This window comes from Neomonachus schauinslandi, chromosome 5 (assembly GCF_002201575.2).
Source record: "Neomonachus schauinslandi chromosome 5, ASM220157v2, whole genome shotgun sequence".
Taxonomy (NCBI): Eukaryota; Metazoa; Chordata; class Mammalia; order Carnivora; family Phocidae; genus Neomonachus; species Neomonachus schauinslandi.
This window is the reverse complement of record NC_058407.1, coordinates 126975058-126997392: the sequence shown is the minus strand read 5'-3', so window position 1 is coordinate 126997392 and position 22335 is coordinate 126975058. Positions and strand designations below refer to the sequence as shown.

The window sequence follows — 22335 nt, the reverse complement described above, 5'->3', positions numbered from 1 at the left end:
ATCCCACGTTCTAAACCCTTCTTCCCTGTCTGTCCTAAAAGGCTCCAAAGCCTTCATGCAGACCGAACTTCCACAGCCCTCCTAGAGAGCCCACAGTTCCTAAACCAACGGTGAGCAGCCCCCATGGCCAAGGCACCCATGACCGTCAACACCACAAGGCTGATCTGAGCTGAAGCCAGAAGCTGGAAAGCCAACCAAGGGCTATGTGAATACTCTTTGTAGCTGTTTTCACAGAGCAATAAATCATGGACATCTCTCCGTATCAATACATGTAAAGCTACCCACATATTTTTAAAGGGTGAACAGTATTCTTTCATGTAGTTATACCATAATTTAACCTATCCTTTATTGATGGACATTCAAGTTATTTCCAATTTTTGTCAATTACAAATACCGGTACAAGAAATATTCTTTCACATGTATTTTTCCCACTTGTATTTTTGTTCATAGAAGCAATACTGTTGGACCAAAGAGTACAACATATAAATGTGGACACTGGAAAGCGATACATTTTGGGGATGCAATTTTCCTCTCCCTAGCAGGGCATGGACATCCTTTCTGCTGTCTTTGCCAATCACCGGTTCAATTTCAATTTCCTTAGTTAATGGGGATGTAGAATATGTTTAATAGCTTTGGGCTTCTTTATCTGTACATGTTCTTTTAATATTCTTTGCCCATATTCCATTTGGGGGTACTTTACAAGTCTAAAAGGAAAAAAAAAAAACCTCTTAAAATATGAATAACAGCCCTTTCCTCATACAAACACATTCATCACTGAACATCTGTAAAGCATCTCTGTTCCAGGCACTGTGTGACATGTGCATTATCTGAATTAATCTTCAGAACAACCTTATAGGGAACACCTCATTTTTCCTATTTTGTTCATGAGACAGGTCCAGCAAGGCTGGTGGAAATGCTGAGATGTCTCCAAGCTTGTTTTCAAGCCCAAGTTTTTTTTCATCACACCTCTCAAAACTTCTAAATAAAAATGCCTTAATATGAAGCAAGGATGTGGGAGCTAGAAAAACACATAGGGTTTTGTTGCAGTGTATGCTACACAATGGTTGTTGAGCTATAGGTGTGCAACTCTAATTCCTGGGCCCCACCCTGGGGATTTCGACTTAACTGGTCTGGGGTGGGCAGGCCCAGGCGTGAATATTTTTGGCAGCTTCCAGGTGATTCTTATATGCAGCCGTGGCCGGGATCCACCGTCTTAGACCACCTCCTCCTAACCGTCCCAGCTCTAATGCCCACATTTTATAGCGGAAGAAAGCGAGGCCCGGAAAGGGAATAGGACTTGCCCAAGATCACACTGCTGCTAAGCGGCAAACTCAGACCACAGCGCAGATGTGATGAATGCCAGTTCTCTCTACCAAACTGCAAATGCACAGGGCCACCGCTGTCCTTCCTTCTCAAAGGTGGCTCCACGAAGGGCATGACTCATAGGTGCAGACATGGGTGACAACTTAAATCTGTCTGCATGTTAGGCGCTGTTTGTATCAGTGTTTGTTACTCTGCTCTCCTTACTCCCGGGCTGCACTGGGAGAACTGGGGCACCTTCCACGGCAGTGTGCCAGCATCCTCTGCCCATCAGTGTGGCTGCTTCCCCCACGTGTCCAACTCAGGCCACACCGTTTCCCTTGTGCATCATCTTCCTGCTTGCCATTATCACAGGCCCTCCGTGCGCCGGGGGCTCGTCCTCCCGGGTCCTTGCCACCCATGCGGGTGGTCCACTGTGCTGGTAACCACGTAATTCATGTGGGCCTTCCCCACAAGACTATCTGCTCCATGAGAGCAGGGACCTCTGGCCCTTGCTTACCACGCTTCTCCAAGCACTTGACCGGGTACCTGGCACAAAGCAGACAAAGAGGCCTCAGGCACTCTCCTCTTAAGTGTTTGGGGCAGAACCCTTGACAAACTCTCCTTCCCCACCTCCAGAGATGACAGACCAGAGAACGGAATTCCAGAGGGCCCCGTGATCTGCCCCAGGTCACACCATGGATTTGTGGCAGAGCTTAGGTACTCATTCGAGAGTGATTTAGCTTTAGCAGCTCATTGCAGACTCCTACTGACCTTACAGAGAAGCCGACCTCTCCGTCGTCTGCACATACACTACTTCTGCAATGCCTCTCTTATTAGGAAACAGCAAGATCTAAATTAATGCTCTACAACGTCAGGGATATTCATGGGCAGTATTTAAGCGCTTTCTTGGTACAGCCTGCTTTATATTGATTATGCCAATTTTCCTCCAAATTAAAGTGAAAACTCTGAATTACAGGAAGTTTAATGATTGGTGTTTTAATACTCATGAATACATAAAGTAGCAAACTGGAATAAAACCAAGGGCTGCTTTGTAGAAGTACTGGAGTGTGTTTGAACGGTCAAAACTGATTTCCAACTAGCATGATTTTTTCCGTGTAAATACATCCCTCCCCCCACTCCCTACCTTTACCCATCAGTCCCTACAGCTCCTATTCAGCACCTGCCCTTCCTTTCTCAAGGAAACCTCCGGAGAGAGCCGCATCACCTCCCACTTGTGCCTGCCAACCCCTCAATCTGAGGCTTGAGGAATGACAGCAGGTGTCAGATCCAAATCCTCTTCAGCCCCAGTCACCAGGCCATCCTGCTGCTGATCGTTTCCTTCTGGGAACTCTTGTTCCTCCAGCCATGGAGGAGTCATGTTCCTGCCTGTCCACCTCTGTGCTCCTCACCAGACTCAGCTCTGGGAGTCAAAGTCCATGCTCTCTTGTCACTAAACCTTGCATGGTGGTGGCATGTGATTACAGATCACATTCGAAATTATCACTGTGATGATGCTGTGCTGAACACTTTATACAAAGTAACTCATCCAACTCACAGTTCCATGAAATAAACACCAGTCTTCATTTACAGATGAGGAAGTGGATCAGAGCATCAGCTCCACGAGGACGGGGATTTTGTGGCTTTGTTACATCACAATTTCACCACTGATGCAAAGTGCAAACTCGAGCCAGTCTGGCTCCAAAGCTCAATGGTCAGTCACTGGGCACTGAGCTCTTGCAGAGCCAGTCCGTGACCACTCCCTCTTGAGTCCTTCACACACTCCTTTCTCTCTGGCACCTCTTAAATGTCAGCAACTCCCCCCCCCACCATCTCCCCATCCTTAGCTTGCTCATCTTCTCCCTAGACAAGTACTCTCTCACAGCTTTACCTCCTACGTGCTGGCAAGCAAGTCCCAAATCTCTCTGGAACGGTCAGCTGTCTGTCAGACAACACCATCTGTCAACTCCCTATTCCTCAAATTCTACATGTCAAAACATGTCATTTTCTCACTAAACCTAAGCCTGTTTCATCTTCTGAGTTCTGTCTATCAGATGGTGGCCCCATGATGTAGCCTACCACCCAACCTGGGCACTGCCGAACTCAAGCTCATCACTCGCTCTCCCCTCGGCAGTACAGAATGATGGGGAAGCATGTGGGCTCTGAAGAAAACAATCCATTCACAAGAGCAAGAAAAACAAAATACTTAGGAATAATTTTAACAAAAGAAGTGCAAGACATACTAAAACTACAGAATGCTGCTGAGAGCAATTAAAGATTAAAATAAATGTAGAGACAATCTCTGTTGATGGATTGGAAGACTCAACACTGTTAGGATGGCATTTCTTCCCAAATGGATCCATGAATTCAGAGTAACACCGAGCAAAAATCCCAGCAGTTTTTTTTTCTTCTTCCTTTTTTTTTTTTTCCCAGACAATGACAAGCTCATCTTAAAATATATATAGAAATGTAAAGGACCCAGGATAGCCAAAACCATTTGAAAAAGAATAAAGTTGAAGGATGTACACTTTCTGATTTCAAACCTTAAAATAAACACTTACAAATATGGTCAAATGACTTTTGACAGAAGTACCAAGGTCCCCAATTCAAATGAGGAAAGCATAGTCTTTTTGTAACAAATGATATCCACCTGAATTTAGGTCCTTACCTCACACCATACATAAAAATTCATTCAAAATGGCTCATAAACCCATATGTAAGAGCTAAAACTATAAAACTTCTTAGAAGAATAAAACATAGGAGAAAATCCTTTGTGACCTTGGGTTAGGCAGACAGATATAATACTAAAAGCATGATTCATAAAGAAAAAACTGAAAAAATTGACTTCATTAAAATTAAAAACATTTGCACCACAAAAGAAACCATAAGACTGAGAGAAAATATTTGCAAATCATGTCTTATAAAAGGACTTGTATCCAGGGCGCCTGGGTGGCTCAGTTGGTTAAGCGACTGCCTTCGGCTCAGGTCATGATCCTGGAGTCCCGGGATCGAGTCCCGCATCGGGCTCCCTGCTCGGCAGGGGGTCTGCTTCTCCCTCTGACCCTCTTCCCTCCCGTGCTCTCTGTCTCTCATTCTCTCTCTCTAAAATAAATAAATAAAATCTTAAAAAAAAAAAAAGGACTTGTATCCAGAATATATTAAGAACTCTTACTATTCAATAATAAGAAAATAACCCAATTTAAACGTGAGCAAAGGATCTGAACAGACATTTCGCCAAAGAAAATACACGAACGGCCCGTAAGTACATGAAAAGGGGTTCACCATCATTGGCGATTAGAGAAATGCAAATCAAAGCCACAAGGAGATATCACTAGAATGGCTATAATAAAAAAAAATAGAAAGTAACAAGTGTTGGTGAGGATGTGGAGAAATTTGAACCCTCATACAATGCTGATGGTGGTCTAAAATGGTACACTCTGGAACAGAGTCTGGCACTTTCCTAAAAAGTCAAACATAAACTTACCTTAACGCCAGCAACAGCCCAAGGGAAACGGAAAACATGTCCACACAAAGACTTGTACACAAATGGTCACAGCAGCATGTGAAAACAATCCACATGTCTACAACTGGCAGAGTGAATGAACAAAATGTGGTATAGTCACGCAATGGAACACTATTCAGGAATAAAAAGGAATTCTTAATACACACTGCAGCATGGACAAAACTCAGAAACATTATGCTAAGTGTGAAGGATGTCAGATGCAAAAAGCACAGACTGTCTGATTCCAAGTACATGAAATGTTCAGAAAAGGCAAACCAGAGCAAGCGAGAGAAAGTAGATTTGTGGTTGCCTGAGGCTGGGGCAGGAATGGAGATTGATTGCAAATGGGAACAAGAGAGCTTTGGGAGGTGATGGAAATGTTCTGAAATTGTCTTGCATTTGTAATGGTTGCAACAATTGTGTGAGTTTATTAAAAAATCCTTGACGTGTACACTAATGTGGGTGAATTTTATGGCAGGGAAATGATAGCTTCTTAAAGCTGTTGGGCTGGGGAGGAAGCAGAGGCTCTAGATTCAGATGGCGTGGACTAAAGTCCTGTCTCCATGATGGGCTGGCTGTGCCCTGTGGGGCGAGCTACCTCAACCACCTGTTGTCCCACGGGAACAGGGACTTAGAGAGCACATCCCTCACAGCGTTATCGTGAGAATTAAATGAGTTAATGCACGTAAAATGCTTCAGCACAGGGCCGGACACATAGCAAGCACTCAGTAACATTCACTATTTTTCTTATTATGATTATTATGATTACATTCAAACAATTATTAAGTTGGGCCAACTTTTCTTAGTAATTAGTTCTCAAATTAATCAACCTTTTCTTTGAAACTGCTTCCCTTTACACTCTGTACCACCTTTTGGATATAACACTTGCTGCACTCTTCCTAACTTCCTCCAGGTTTGCTCCCTCCTGTGTAGCCTCTAGAGACCACACAGGAAATGTGAACATACCATAGAAAACCGGCTTCCGGGATCGAGTTCAATGGTATGGAAGGGCCCCATCATCTGGTCTCTCTGTGGAACACTCCACTCCCCCCCTGCACACACACACATCACAGTGGCAAACGTCCCCCTACATACTATGCAGGTGCTCACGCCATATGCCCTCGGCAGCCATGTCCTGGCTCTCCCTTCCCTTCGTCCGTCTGCTCTACTAATCCTCACGCTTAGCAGTGAGGCAACTCCCCCACCAACCTCCACTGACCCTCCCGAGCCGTGGCCTTTCTACACCTGTAATAATCACCTTTGTATGTCTCCAATACTGAATTGAGGCACACAGCTTAAAGAGCACGTCTCCCATCTGGAAGCGTGAGCCTAGCACAGGCCCTAAGACAACGAGTACACTGCAGGTGCTCAATAAAATGCTGCCTGGCCGGGTGAATAACCAGACTATGCACATTTTCTCAGCTGTTCACATAGGGAAAATGCACTTAGGTTTGCAAATAGCTTAGGCCTATTTTTAGCATGTCGCTTAAGGAAAATGACAGAGGTTGTCCAGGAAAATGGAAACCTTAGTAAAGCTCTACCTAGTTTGAGGCACTATTGTAAGCAGTGATGAGAGAAGGTATAGGGTCATGCAACCTTTCATCTGAAGCCATTTATACTTTTCACAACTGTCAGTGGTTCATCAAAATTTACAGAGATGGCTGGTAACATGAATCCTTCCAGTGGAATTTTTCCTAACTTACCTGAAATCAGTTTCTAAACTTTGATCTGTTAAGAATTTTTAAGACAGTTCATACTGGGGGCGCCTGGGTGGCTCAGTTGGTTAAGCAACTGCCTTCGGCTCAGGTCATGATCCTGGAGTCCCGGGATCGAGTCCCGCATCGGGCTCCCTGCTCAGCGGAGAGTCTGCTTCTCCCTCTGACCCTCCCCCATCTCATGCTCTCTCTCTCTCATTCTCTCTCTCAAATAAATAAATAAAATCAAAAAAAAATATATTAAAAAAAAAGACAGTTCATACTGGGAATATAAGACAATCAAAATCAAATTTAGAAGGCTTTTTTTTTTTTTAAAGAGTTTTGCTGACTGAAAGGGGAAAAAAATACAATTACCTGATGCCTGGGTTCCACCCCAGAGATTCTGACTTAAGTGCCTGAGGTAGAAACCAAGAAGAATAAAACATAGGAGAAGAACATTTTTTTGTTAAGTTCCCCAGATAATTCTAAAGAGTAGTGAGGGTCGAGATGCACTCCTATGAAATCTAAAATTTGTTCCTTTATGCCTCATTGTTCTTATGTGTAAAATGGTAGCAATTATGCTTAGATTTATGGATAACTGAAAATCCTCTGAAAGTACAATTCATAACTAAATGTTAAGTGGAGTCCTTTCTTTTTATTCTATCTTGGGTCACTGAAAAAATAAAGTCTGGCTTATTAAAACCACCTGATTGATAAGCATTAATATCCATATTACAGAGGGATATTTAAAATCCATTATAGGGGCGCCTGGGTGGCTCAGTTGGTTAAGCGACTGCCTTCGGCTCAGGTCATGATCCTGCAGTCCCAGGATCGAGTCCCGCGTCGGGCTCCCTGCTCAGCAGGGAGTCTGCTTCTCCCTCTGACCCTCCCCCCTCTCATGCTCTCTCTCTCTATCTCATTCTCTCTCTCAAATAAATAAATAAAATCTTAAAAAAAATAAATAAAATAAAATCCATTATAGGACAGCCAAACAAAAAAAAATCCCCAAACTGTAATCTTAATTAACCCACAATCAAATGCATACTAAAAATAAAGGTGTGAGTCGGAAAGATAACTGAGAGTAATAATACTTCCAGAAGATTGAGCTGTAGGTCCTCTGTGTATAAATCCTTATTTGTGGGCATGGCATGTTTTTCTCTATTCATGGAAATGAAAGGAGATCTCAGCAAAGTACTGAAGAGGTACTGTTTCTGTGCCTGCATTTCAATGGGCCCTGAGGGAGAGATCTGAAATGACAAATACGAAACTTCACTGTAAAATTACACTCAGTATGACATAAAATTTAGTGTTAGAATCTCCTTAAAACGAAAAAAGTTAAAGAATCACACCACATCCTGTAAACATATATTTTTCTTCTCCTGAAATGTCCTATTCAATCTTTTTTCAATTCTTTCAGGAAACATTCTATCATTGCCACTGAGGGGGATCAGGGCACGTCACCCCAAAATACACCACTTTGGCATAAGAACGATTTTGAGCCGAAGGCATCTGAGTTCTGAAATTGCTTATCTGCCTGAAAGCAAAGCCTTCCCCCAAAATTCAAAATCCCTGTCATAAATCCCCTCCCCGGGCAACTCTGCTCTCTCCAGGCACCACACTCAGCCCCTGCCACACACTATCACACCGCCCATCACTTCTCCTAAGGGCCCACTTAGCTTTCCAAATATTCCCTTGCTTTCCCATAAGTGCCTTTCTCCTCCTCCCTCTCCCTGTTAAGTTAGGTGCACAGACCCCAAGTCCAACCCTCCTTTGAGTTGCTCAGGGCTGGGCACCATGTGAATGCAGGATGCACCTGTTAATAAGCTTCTGTTTTTCTCTTGTTGATCTGCTTTTGTCAGACCAATGTATAGGGCCTGGCTGGAGAACCCAGCAGGATAGAAGGAAAAATAATTTATTTTCTTCCCCTACAATACTTTGATATCTGACTTTTACATTTACATATATACATCTCTCTCAGCTTTAAAAAGCTATTTTTTTTAAATCTGGTAAAAAAAAAAAAAAAAGTACCTGAAAGAGTCAAAGTTTTAAAACCCTTGGAGACTCTGGGTGTAGTCGCTTTAACTTTTCAAACTAAATATTAAAACAACAAAAACCATACCGAAGTGCTTATAGCGTGACTGCTGTAAAGAAGAGAGTGAATAACGGCAAAATATCTACAGCAGGTCCAGCGATGCATTAAGATCAGCCTCTGCTCCATGAGGATCCTCACCAAATACAGTTTGATGATTCTATTTAACCCACTTTACTAATACTATTTCATCTTTTATCATCATTCCATTATTTATGTCTTACTAAAAGATAAATTTGAAAGACTAAAATTGTATGGTAGCAAAATAAGTTCAAATTAAATTTTCCTACTTGAAAAGCTAACAGAGAACTACATTTTATAGTGGGGAAGACTGGAAACACCTTATTGCTATTAATAATGGCGGATAAAATAAAGGAAAGGTGAGTTCTAAATACAGTACTCCCGAAAATTAATAAAGCATTTAACATACAACTGTGATAGATATATAAAGTCGTGTAGGCAAACACTGAGCAGTATCTCCTCAATTAGAAGAAAATTAGCTTTAGAAGCATCAGAGATGCAGAGCACTTCTGCCACATGAAAAAAAGCACATGAAAGACACAAAATATACTTATTACTTTTAGCATGTTAAAAACAATCACATCAAAAAAAGTATACAGATAAAAATGTCATAGATGACATAAGAAAATAGTGTGTGTATATATATATTTTGCATATATATATGTATATATATATATAAATCTACAGTATTTACCACTGTTGACACATATATTTTGGAGCAGCTCAGATGCTACTATCATAACCTAAATTATACAGCTTGGTTTATTACAAGTTCACAGAATCATGGTTTAAAAATTGGAATTAATATCCTCAGCTATATGTTTTATCTACATTTCTTTCTAAGCCTCCACACGATCTGAATCAAGAGCCCAGGGAGAGCGGGATTTTGTGTGCACTTTAGCATAGAGCAGTGAGCTGCTAACACACTGCCATTTGTTTTGCTGTTTAATAACATCATTACCAAGTTGATTAAAATTACATTAGACTCATTATATACATAAAAAATATTGTCACATTCGCTAGCTAAACAAATGTTACTCTCATTTGAAAAGACATACTTCGGTACCTTGAAAGTTTAAAGCCCCAACTTGCAACAAGAAGAGCCCTCGATGTTAGGTTTTCTACTCTCGTCCTTGCTCAAACCCGAGGGAAGTATGCTGAAAACCAGCTCTCCAATTAAACACAAAGTCAGACTTTCTGGGGGTGCCCAAAACTGTCCCCATGTTTTGCTAATTGTAGTGTAATAGACTATTTTTAAAAGACATTGTTAATTTTTTAACCATGAACCTGAATTTGTTTTCACTGCAAAAGAAAAAAAGGAGACTTTTGGAAGTATGAAAGTCATACTATTTTTTTAAAAAGATTAAAACCTTAGACTCCTATTAATAATTAGGATCATTTTTTTACAAGTTTACACAATGATAATTTAATGGCCTAAATGTAGCAATATCCACTGATTACCAACCTTTAAAGAAAGAGTGCCAGAAAAAGTTCATGTAAATGAACAGCCCGGGCCCTGCAGGAATTTAAAGGGCAGACATAAGAAGTAACCATATTGTTAATCCTGCTTTCAAATGGATTTCAAAGGAGTCTGTTCTGCTGCCCCGTGTGAGTGCTTGAGGAGCCTAACTTGCAACCCCTCCTGCTAGCATCGACAGAGAGCAGGATTGCAGCACTTTCCCTGCATCTGAGCTTCATAAGAGGCAGACCAGAACAAAGGGCACAGATGCACCAAAACTGCTCTAAAACTGATCTCGGGGTATGAGCAGCGCCCCACCTTTGGCCATGAACTTACTCCAAGTGCCCCAGGGTTTAAGCACCATTCAGTGGTGAGCCTTTCTCTCTCCAGTGTCTTTAATTTTCAGAAGGAAAGAAGAGGGCCACAACTGCAGAGAAGCTGCATGAAGTCAGGGCAAAACCCGATGGCACTCTAGGACCTGGGGGAAAAATATGGGGGCGGGGGGGAACTTGGCTGAAAGACAAGTTAAGGAAAGGAAGAAGAGTAAATTATTAATTATTTCATGGATGTAGATCAAAATTAATTTTGTTAATGTTCCTTTAGTTCTGTGTTCAAATGTGTGTACATGGAGGCCTTCTGGTATCTACTGAAAGACACACACACTAAAGCCTTAAAAATATCTATTCTACACAGTTTTTCAGTGCTTTCTAATGTTACTCAAAACAGGATGGGCTAATGGCGCAAAAATGCTCAGGTTTTGGAGAAAGATATAAATGAAACCGAGTCATGAATTATCATTATGCGTGCATCCCTAAATGCTATTGCTATGTTTCCATGTTAAATTCTTTTTAACAGGTTCAGTGATGATGCAATTTAAAAATGCTCATCATAAGCAGCATCTACATGGGGATGAAACACTCCTATATATTCTTATTACTAGAATACACTGGAATTGTGCAAGATGTTTATGTTTACAATAGTATAAAATACTGCTTTGGCAATTATAAACATAGCAATGTAGGTTTCAAATGGTTTCTATTCTCTTGTCTTTACCAAGTATAGATAAATTCTCACAGCAATACTGATTCTTGAATAGAAAGTCCATCCCGATTTCTGTAGTGATACACTGGAGGCGAGGGCCCTGAATATTGATACCCAGAGGAACTGGCATCTTCTAAACCTGGGGAAGTTCTATATCGCACTGGACTATCTACTGAAACTGCCGGGAGGCTATGGTCCTGAAAGGGAACATGCTGAAAGGCGGAATATTTTGGTAAATTGCTCAAGTGGCCACGGTTAGCATCCTGAGTCCACAACTGTCCATGAGTCTCGGGTCTGTACGTGTAACTAACTTCCGACCATTTTCTGTTATCTGGCAGATAATCCACGGGAGGAATGATGAATTGTCCATTCTTTGGTGACTCTGAATTGCCTGCATATCCCCCGGCACCAGTGTCAACGGGAAGAACTTCTATGCGGCTGGAGGGCAGCACAACAGGAAGCGGGCGGCTGTAAGATTTCTCTGGAGAAATATCGACTGACAGAGTAGAGCCATAAGGTCTCCGGGAAGGATTCATTTGAGTCCCATGGGTAAACTGTGGAGATGCAAAGCTGCTGTTAGCAGTAGGGATGCGTTTGGGAGAATTTCCATGGTAAACAGGGGGGTTACTGTAGGATGGAGGGTGCACTGTCCTGTGCTCCTCCCCATCAAACAGAGATGGGTATTTTGCATAACCTGCAGGCTGCACTTTAAAAGTAAACTTGTTTGATATTTTTGATGGACTAGAACTTGGCTCCACGTGCTTCCTCGGGCTGTGAGAGTAAACCATGTTCCTTGGACTTTGGGAGTAGGCTCTTTCTAGTGCCTCTTCAATGGAAACGCTGTTGTCATTTTCAGGTACGTTATCATACTGGGACGCAGTAGAGCCCCGTTTCCCTTCATCAGCATCCAAGACCTTCATCTTCTGCCTTACATTTGATACCCGAGTATCAGCAGAACTTGGGATGGTGACTGTAAGTGCGGGGTGTGCTGACCTATTTTTGCCTTCAATAACATATTTGGCAGTTTTTTCAATAGCTGAAATATCTGATGGCTTATTCCACTTGGGCACAAATTCCTTCCTGGTATTTGAAGTGGCATTGCTATTTTGGTTAGCAGCTGCATGATTATATTGCCTGGAACTGTCTTGTGGACCTGATGGAAGTTTTCTTTGAAGATCTGCTTCATCTTTAAGCTTTTTACTGTCTTCATCATCTGATTTCCGTCTTAGCGCCCTTACTCGTTCTGGTGTACCAATTCTACTCTGATGGTGAGGGGAATGCTCATGTTTTTTGTGAGGCGATGAGCCACTTTCTCTTCTGCTGCTCATATGGGGACTTGACCTGCCCACACTTCTTTGTCCATTGCTCAGGTGACTAATGGAAGCAGATTCAGGTGGAAGCTGTCCCAAAGGTTTCTTTGGATATTCATCCTCTTTACCTAAAGGGAAAGATAGATTCATAAGTAATATACATACAGGAGTAAATAGTATCAAATATAAGAACCACACCATGAACAACTGCATGCTTTTCACATGTGCACTCATACACATACATATATATATATATATATATACATGCCACAGAATTTTAGGGATCTAGAAGAAGCATTTTTTAGAGACACTGATACTAAAACATAGCAAAATGCAAAATCTTTTTAGACAGCAGGCAGGTGGAAATATTTTATGAACTTATGAGTAAGGTTTATACAATTATGCAACATGTAATTCTTATGTTTTCTTAAGATATATTGTTACAGGCTTTTTCAAAAATGCAAAGCTGATATTCTCATTTTTATTACTAAAACAATCGTGCAGATCAGTAGTTCAATGTCTTACCATTACATTACTTTTGCTTTAACCTACCTCAAATAAAACGGTTTTGAAATCTCAGTAAAACCTCTCCTATCAAATTCAAGCAGGTCTGCCAAATTGAAAAGGCAGGTGATGACCAACTGTAGTCTCAAAGTTGTCCCAAAACAACTTATTATTGTTATTATTACTAGTATTACTATCTCAAGTACCTGCCATAGTATAACATCATGATAAAAAGAAAGAGTACTCCATCTCAAAGTTAGTAACTCTAAAATGATCCTACTGCAAATGCAAAAAAGGAAAAAAAATAATTAAAAAAGAAAAAGAAAGAAAATCATACTGGGTACTTTTAGTTTTATATTTTACATAACTAACATCAGAAAATTAATGAAGAACTAAAGGAAGGTACAATAAATTGGCCATTCAGTAAACAGTTTTAGGATGTCCGCTCTCACGACTTTTATTCAACACAATACTGGAAGTCCTAGCCACAGGAATCAGACAAGAAAAAGGAATAAAAGGCATCCAAATTGGCAAGGAAGAAGTAAAACTGTCACTATTTGCAGATGACATGTACTATATATAGAAAACCCTTTACACTCCACCAAAAAGCTACTAAAATGAATTCAGTAAAGTCACAGGATACAAAAATCAATGTACAGAAATCTGTTGCACTTCTATACACTAATAATGAAGCAGCAGAAAGAGAATTAAGAAAATAATCCCATTTACAATTGCACCGAAAAGAATACTTAGGAATAAATTTAATCAAAGGGGTGAAAGACCTGTACTCTTAAAACTATAAAACACTGATGAAAGAAATTGAAGATGACACAAAGAAATGGAAAGATACTCTGTGTTCATGGACTGGAACAACAAATATTGTTAAAATGTTTATACTACCCAAAGCAATCTACACATTTAGTGTAATTCCTATCAAAATACTAACAGCATTTTTCACAGAACTAGAACAAATAATTCTAAAATGGAACCACAAAAGACCCTGAAGAGCCAAAGCAATCTTGAAAAAAAAAAAACCAAAACCCAAAAAACTCGAGGTATCACAATTCCAGACTTCAAGTCCTATTACAAAGCTGTAGTGATCAAGACAGTATGGTAGTGGCACAAAAACAGACACACAGACCAATGGAACAGAATAGAGAGCTGAGAAGTAAACCTACAATTAGATGGTCAATTAGTCTTCAACAAAGCAGAAAAGCATATGCAATGGGAAAAAGACAGTCTCTTCAACAACTGGTGCTGGGAAAACTGGACAACTATATACAAAAGAATGAAACTGGACCATTTTCTTACACCATACACAAAAATAAACTCAAAATGGATTAAATACCTAAATGTGAGACCTAAAACAATAAAAATCCTAGAAGAGAACACAGGAAGTAATGTCTCTAACATCAGCCGTAGTAACATTTTTCTAGGTATGTCTGCTCAGATACAGGAAACAAAAGCAAAAATAAACTATTGGGACTACATCAAAATAAAAAGCTTCTGCACAGCAAAGGAAAGAATCAACAAAACTAAAGGGTAACCTACGGAATGGGAGAAGATATTTGCAAATGACATATCAGATAAAGACCTAGTATCCAAAATATATAAAGAACTTATTCAACTCAACACCAAAAAGAAATCATCCAATTTAAAAATAGGCAGAAGACATGAACAGACATTTCTCCAAAGAAGACATCCAGATGGCCAAAAGACACATGAAAAGATGTTTAACATCACACATCATCAAGGAAATGCAAATCAAAACTACAATGACATAACACCTCACACCTGTCAGAATAGCTAAAATGAAACACAATGAATAGTAAGTGTTGGCAAGGATGTGGGGGAAAAAAAGGAGCCCTCGTGCACTGTTGGTGGGAATACAAACTGGTACAGCCACTGTGGAAGACAGTATTGGAGGTTCCTCAAAAAGTTAAAAGTAGAACGACCCTAAGATCCAGTAATTGCACTACTGGGTATTTACCCAAAGAATACAAAACCACTACTTCAAAGGGATACATGCACCCATATGTTTACTGCAGCATTACTTACAATAGCCAAGATATGGAAGCAGTCCAAATGTCCACTGATAGATGCATAAAGAACATGTGGTATATACATACATAATGGAATATTAATCATAAAAAATAAAATCTTGCCATATATAACAACATGGATGGAGCTAGAGTATGATGCCAAATGAAGTAAGTCAGAGAAAGACAAATACCATGTGATTTCACTAACATGTGGAATTTAAGAAAACAAAGCAGCAAAGGAAAAAAAAAGAGAGACAGACAGACAGACAAACCAAAACAGACTCTTAACTACAGAGAACAAACCGATGGTTACCAGAGGGGAGGTGGGTGGAGGATGTGTGAAGGGGATTAAGAGCACATTCATCATGATGAGCACTGAGTAATATATAAAACTGTTGAATCACTATATTGTACACCTGAAACTAATATAGCACTGTATGTTAACTCTACTGGAATTAAAGAACAAAACTTTAAAAGAGTTTTAAAAAATTAAAATGATTATAATGTAGATATCCAATAAATATCATCTTGAAAAAACAACAGACTTCATTTGTAAACATTCCATGGTTTATATAACAAAATAATATATTCTCACTTAACAATATGTTGTTGCTCTCTTCATATATCTACCCATGCAACCATCTACAATATTTACTGAGCTCGGCTTTAGGCACTGTGCTAAGTGATGCGTCCACGAGACATGAGCAAACAGACATTGTCTTTATTTTCATGTAGCTCACAGTCTTGATGGATGATAATTTTGTTATTTACCCACATATCATACTTCTAAGATATTTAAAAAAAATATTCAGTGAATTTTTCTTTTGGGTGGGTTAGAGAACAGAAAATGATGAAGAAACAATATCCTTTAAAGAGTTAAGCTACTGGAATCAGAATTATTAAGCTAAAAATGACCTTTGTGCTTTCTTTTTTCTTTTCCTTTTTTTTAAGCAGGCTCCACGCTGGGCTGGGCGTGGAGCCCAATGCAGGGTTTGAGCCCACGACCCTGAGATCAAGACCTGAGCTGAGATCAACAGTTGGTTGCTCAACCGACTGAGCCACCCAGGTGCCCCAACCTTTGTGCTCTTCTAATCCAGTAGCTCTTAAACTTTTTAAAAGCAGACTCTTTTTTTTTTTTCAAACCGAATTTCATATGAAGCCCCAATATATAAAGAAAATGTAAACACAGCTGCTCTGATGAAAGTGGAAAGTCACCCTGTCTCCTCTTCCCTCAGCTGGGCAACTGCTCAGAGTCCGAGGGTTCAAGACCTAGTTCTGCCTGTATTTTAGAGTGGGAAGCAGAGTCTCAGACAGCCGTGTGATCGGTCATGGCAGATGCTGAATGGGAACCAGGACCCCGTGTTTTCATTCCAGTTCTGCCTTTTATGCCACATTCATTAAACTCCAGAGATATTTTTGAAGCACATTTGAAAGCACACACAGTGAACTGGCAATTACAGTTTGTTTTGTTCATGTACCCATTAATACATATGTATCGAACAAATACTATGTACCAGGCACTGCTCAGGGTGCTGGCCATCCAGGGAGGACACAAAGGATGAAGTCCCTGTCCCCACGGAGCATATATGGCTGGTTGTGCAGAGCTAGAAAGACAGCTAGCATCAGGAGAAGACAAAGTGATCTGGGGTGGGGCAGGACCGAACATGGCAGAGTTCTGGCAGGAACAAAGGCGCCCTGTGCCTTGAGTGGGAGAGAGGAAGAGAACAGCCGGGGACGAGCCCGGAGGAACAGAAGAATCACATCACACAGGGCCTTGAAGACTACAGTACGGACTCTTAATTTCTTTCCGAGTTAACTGCAACTCACGGAGGGCTTTTCAGCAAGACAGAAACATCATCTGATACCTATCTTACCAAGTTCACCTTGGTGGGTTGGACTTTGATTATGTAGTAATTACTGTTGATAACAGTAACAGTAATAACTAATATTCATTACGCACTTACCATGTGTCAGCCACCGCTCAAAAAGCTGTACACACAGCATTTAGCAACAGGCATATAACTTAGGCCACCACTGTGACTCTCGTTCTACAGAGGAAACCGAGGCACCAGTGAACCTGCATAGGGGCTCCAGCTGGAAAGTGGCAGATGCACAGTTCAAACCCAGAGCTGATTCCAGAGCCCTCTGGATGGAACTCATGAGAAGGGGCTGCTTCTCACATACACTGTAAGGTCGGGTCCACACACTTGCTCATGTGCTAGGTGTGGGCTGTGAGGGATGAGCAGAGCAAAGGGCCTCCGGGATTAAAGACGGCACTCGATACTGCTCAGTGACAGAGGGTGCAACCAATATTGCTTTCGTATCTTTTTTTTTTTTTTAAGATTTTATTTATTTGAAAGAGAGAGACAGCACACAAGCGGGGGGAGCAGCAGAGGGAGAGGGAGAAGCAGACTCCCCGCCGAGCAGGGAGCCCGATGCAGGGCTCCATCCCAGGACCCTGGGATCATGATCTGAGCCAAAGGCAGATGCTTAACCAACTGAGCCACCCAGGTGTCCCTGTTCTCATATCTTTTTATAAAAAAGACATTTTATGGTATGTGGACACGATATTTTAAGGGATAACCCAACCTCTGAAAGTTGTCCGTGTTTATGAATGCTGTCTGTGAAATAGTCTGAGGCAATTCCAGTTCAGTGTCTGACTAGCCTCATAGGAAACAGCTAGAATCAAAGTAAAAAGGGGACTCAAATGCAGCACGAGTCGAGAATATTCACAAGGAGTTATTTAGCCTATCGGGTTAAAAAACTATCAACAAAAATAAAATTAAAATCTGTGGCCCCAAAAAAGCTTTCACCAGCTCTACAAGTAGTTATCCATTGTGTCCCAGATAAATACAGGAATTCCTTCTTCCCTGTAGGCAGATGACACCAACAAACAAATTATCAAGAAGATATAAAGACCTATATAAAAGAAAAACTGAACTTACGAATTTCCTCTTGGTCCCCACTAGGACAATTTTCTAAGGGCACAAAGCAGTAACCTGAGTGGCTAATTCAACGGCTGGTTGATATTCCATCAGATAAAAATATCAGCCAATCACCACAACGCCCTTTCCAGGTGGGTGAGTGGGAGCCTGATGAAAAACATAACCATCAAGAAGAAAAGGAAAGCAGTGGTGCCCAGAGAGTGGTTAATTCCTGCCTGCGAGATGTGCTGTTACAGGACAAAATTGGATTAGTTGTAGAGACTCTCCCGCTGAGCCCTTTAAGCTGCTCCACTCCTCCACCACTCCAGTGGCTTTCGGCAGCAGGCACCCAGAGCCACCAGCACTGCAGTTCATGGGCAATAACCGAAAATGTTCCACACATTCTCCAGAGCAGTATTACACAACGACAACAACAACAACAACAACACCAGACTTCAAAAAGAACTGGTGCTGCAACGCGCATGCATGGGGCCTCCCCAGAACATCAGTCTACGCGTGAAAGCTGCAAATGTTTCTCAGCCTGCACTGTGGATGCACATATCCTATCTTCAGTGTTTCCATCTGTATCGATTCACAACCCATGAAAGCCAGGTTCACTTGTAATTAGGTTTTAATCCAAGGTCAGCTCTCTGCTATGGACTGAATGTTTGTGTCTCCCCCCCCCCGCCCCGCAAAAAAAATTCATATACTGGAATTCCCCAATGTAATATGGTATTTGGAGATGGGGCTTGGGAGGTAATTAGGTCATAAGGGTCTCTACATCTCATGATGGGATTAGTGCCCTCACCTCTCTTCAGAGTGGGGCAGTGGATGGGGCCACAAAGAGAGGTATGATACCACCCCCTCCACAAAGGCTTCTAGGAAAGCAGCCATATTGCACCGAGGACTGCAGCCCACGGGGTCGTCCCAGCTGTGGTCAACAGTGGAGTGAGGAGTGGCCCCTGGCAGAGCAGGGGCAGCACCCTGCTGGAGGAGTAGCGGTCAGACAGGGGGCTCTGGGCCAGGTGGGGGACAGCCCTTCTCCTTCTGTCGTCACACCTTCCCAAATACTGCAGACAGGTGACACTTAGAGGGAGGGAGAGTCTGAGCCTGAGTCACACGTGTGAGGTGGTGGGCCGTGCCTAGCGTGTTTGCCCTAGTGGAGAGCTGCGTGCTCTGCGTCCTCTGAGGTGGACTGGGCACTAGAGGTGGGGATAATTCACCAGAGGACAGATTTGTGTTTTCCCTTCTTCAGCAAAGTCTGTGCCTAAAAATTACCCCACTGTTCTGGGCTGAATTCAGTCCCCTCAGAATTCATGTGTTGAAGCCCTAACCCCCAATCTCGCAGAATATGACAGCATTTGGAGATAAGGCTTTTACAGAGGTAATTAAGGTTAAACGAGGACACTGGAGTGGGCCTCTTATCCAATATGGCTGACGTCCTTCTAAGAAGAGATGTACAGTCACAGACAGGTATAGAGGGAAGACCATATAGGAAGACACCCAGCTAAAGCCAAGGAGGGAAGAAACCAACCTTGCCAACACTTTGATCTTGGACTTCCCAGCCTCCAGAATTATGAGAAAATATTCCTCTGTTGTTAAAGCCCCTCAATCTGTGGTATTTCTATTACAGCAGCCTGAATGAAGATATTACCCTAGAGTCTACATCCTCAATCTCAAAACTGAGTTGCTGTACTAAACACTAATTTTATGGATTGCCTTTTTCTGCTAGTTAAAAATCACATATTTCAGTATTTATAATCATCTGCTTTTATGTTCCTAGCATATTTTCAATGTTGACATGTAATGAAATCAACTATAGTAATTAAAATTTATTTTACATAACCACATCAAAAAGACAACTGAACAAAACAAATGTGGAAGGTAGACACAGGCAGTAACAGATCCACAGTAATGAGAGTTCCATTACTTCGCAGATTCCCATATGCCATTTTCTGTGTTGTGGTCGCCACGGTATTGCTAGGGACGGTCAATCTAGGGTTGGCTTCCATAGCATTTTCCATAGACATTCAGGTAGACTGACTTATTGACAATGACAGACACGAGAGGGCATCTTTCTAAGTGTGTAACCCAGAATTTAAGCAAGATTCCAGGTTTGGACTAACTGAACCAGAGTAGAAAGGGTTAGTAAGGGACCAATCCAGGGGAAAGACTAAACAAACAAACAAAAAACTTGGGGGAGGTAGAAGGAAGAAAGTGGAGAGGAAAAAGGACCGTGAGAGAAAATGGAACATCTCTGGGGAAAATAAGGCTGTATTCTTTTTTTTTTTTTTTTTAAGATTTTATTTATTTATTTGAGACAGAGAGAATGAGAGAGACAGAGAGCACATGAGAGGGGGAAGGGTCAGAGGGAGAAGCAGGCTCCCTGCCGAGCAGGGAGCCCGATGCGGGACTCGATCCCGGGACTCCAGGATCATGACCTGAGCCGAAGGCAGTCGCTTAACCAACTGAGCCACCCAGGCGCCCAATAAGGCTGTATTCTAGTATCTGTAGACTTCCACCCTGAAATCCTTTAGTTATATAAAAAGCACATATTGGTAAAGACTAAGAGGACACAGAGTAAAAATGTGGGATTACAGATATAAGGCATATATTTCTCAAGAGAAGGAATAAGAAGATTGAGAAAAAGGTAATGGAGAGACCAAGGTGGTAATTCATGCATGAAACAAAATGGAAAGGTATGTGACATACATACATTCATGGGAGATTTAATTTTTCAATATAAAGGGTAAGAAAAGTATTCACCTTCATTTATTTTTTTTTAAGATTTTATTTCTTTAGGGGTGCCTGGCTGGCTCAGTTGTTAAGCGTCTGCCTTTGGCTCAGGTCATGTTCCCAGGGTCCTGGGTTCGAGCCCCGCATTGGGTTCCCTGCTCAGCAGGAAGCCTGCTTCTCCCTCTCCCACTCCCCCTGCTTGTGTTCCCTCTCTCGGTGTGTCTCTCTGTCAAATAAATAAATAAAATCTTAAAAAAAAAAAATTTTATTTACTTATTTGGCAGAGAGAGAGAGAGCACAAGCAGGCTTCAAGCTGAGCAGAGAGCCCGATGCGGGGCTCGATCCCAGAACCCTGGGATCATGACCTAAGCTGAAGGCAGACGCTTAACTGACTGAGCCACCCAGGCGCCCCTTCACCTTACATTTAACACCACTTTATATTCAAGTCAATACAGCAAGTCTTCTAAGGAAGGAACATTAATGTTCTGCGCGTCTACACATCATAGAATTAAAAGAAAACTTTAACATGTTATTTACTGAATGGGCAAGAGGCTCAAATCCATACTGGGGAAAAAATTCTGTGACTGTTCTAAAATACTAGGAAAGTAGCATCTCCAAGCTCCTTCATGGTAGCTCAAAACACAGGTCCCTTTCCCCTAGTAGACAATAACCTACTTAAAGTGACTTCTTTCAGATCCCAAACTCTAGTATCTAAGATAGTAATGGAATTACAAGTGAGGTGGTGACAAAATGTCTATTCATTCATATGTAATTAATATGAGTAGAGTACTGACACACTGTCCATACAAACAGCACAGAAACATAATGGTTATAAATACCTAAGATCTACCAGCTAAGAAACTAGATGTAGCAGGGTTTAGAGGGGAAAAAAATCCAGTGCAGACAAAGTGACACTGCATTTAATTAATTTCTAAATGGCAATCTCTCATTAGGTACTAGGGCCGGGTAGGAGGTATAGGGTGAATACCTCAAATGTACAAAGACATTTAGAGGATACGGCCTCTCTGCCCCCAAAGAGATTTTCAATAAGCATAGAAGAACGTAAAAACAATTTGAAAGAGGCAGTAGACAGAGATATAAGAAAGAGCCTTCTAAAATATAGGGACTTCAAAAACCCAATTCATCCCAATTTTAAAGATAATAACACACGTGAGACTATGGAGGGCCAGGATAGTCACAGGTGCCAGGGCCAGCCTGCAGACTGGGATTTGCTTCATTTACAACAGTGTCTGGTCATCCCTCCTTTCCATAGTGATCTGTGCCCTGGGGGGTGCTAAAGATCAACAGGTGGAACTGACATGGCTCAGGATCCTGGCATCAGCATCTACTTTCCATAAATACCTGCTGACTGAGGACACGGTAGGCCATGTTCGAGTTACTCCCATAACTGACCAAACATCTCTAACTGGTGTAGAATTCTCAGTAACCCAACAGCGATCAAACATACACATGTGGCCCGCATCTCAGTGCATGTCCTTGGCCCTGGGAGCAACGCCGGCTGCGGAAAAGGGTTGTCTCTCTCAAGGGCAGGGGGTATGAGAAGGGGCAGAAAGAAGTGACCAGAGAAGAAAGGGGGCAAAGAAGAGGTGAGGAGAGAAAGCGGGGGAGAGAGGGGAGGTGAATGACAAGGAGGAGGAGAAAGAGAAGGAAGGGGAGCACAAGAGCAGGAAGTGGAGGCGGCCACAGGGAACGG

At 41.7% G+C, this 22335-nt stretch overlaps 1 protein-coding gene across 4 annotated transcripts in view; it reads right to left on the bottom strand.

The window, feature by feature from the left end:
* Positions 1 to 9141: 9141 nt before the first annotated feature.
* USP6NL (USP6 N-terminal like) overlaps positions 9142 to 22335 on the bottom strand; it is a 185444-nt gene continuing 172250 nt past the window's right edge. For all 4 annotated transcript variants that reach the window (XM_021696682.1, XM_021696681.1, XM_044915010.1 and 1 more), the window contains one exon: positions 9142 to 12543. In XM_021696682.1, the coding sequence (XP_021552357.1) occupies positions 11135 to 12543 (1409 nt within the window). In that variant the 3' untranslated portion in view covers positions 9142 to 11134. The remainder of the gene's footprint in view (positions 12544 to 22335) is intronic.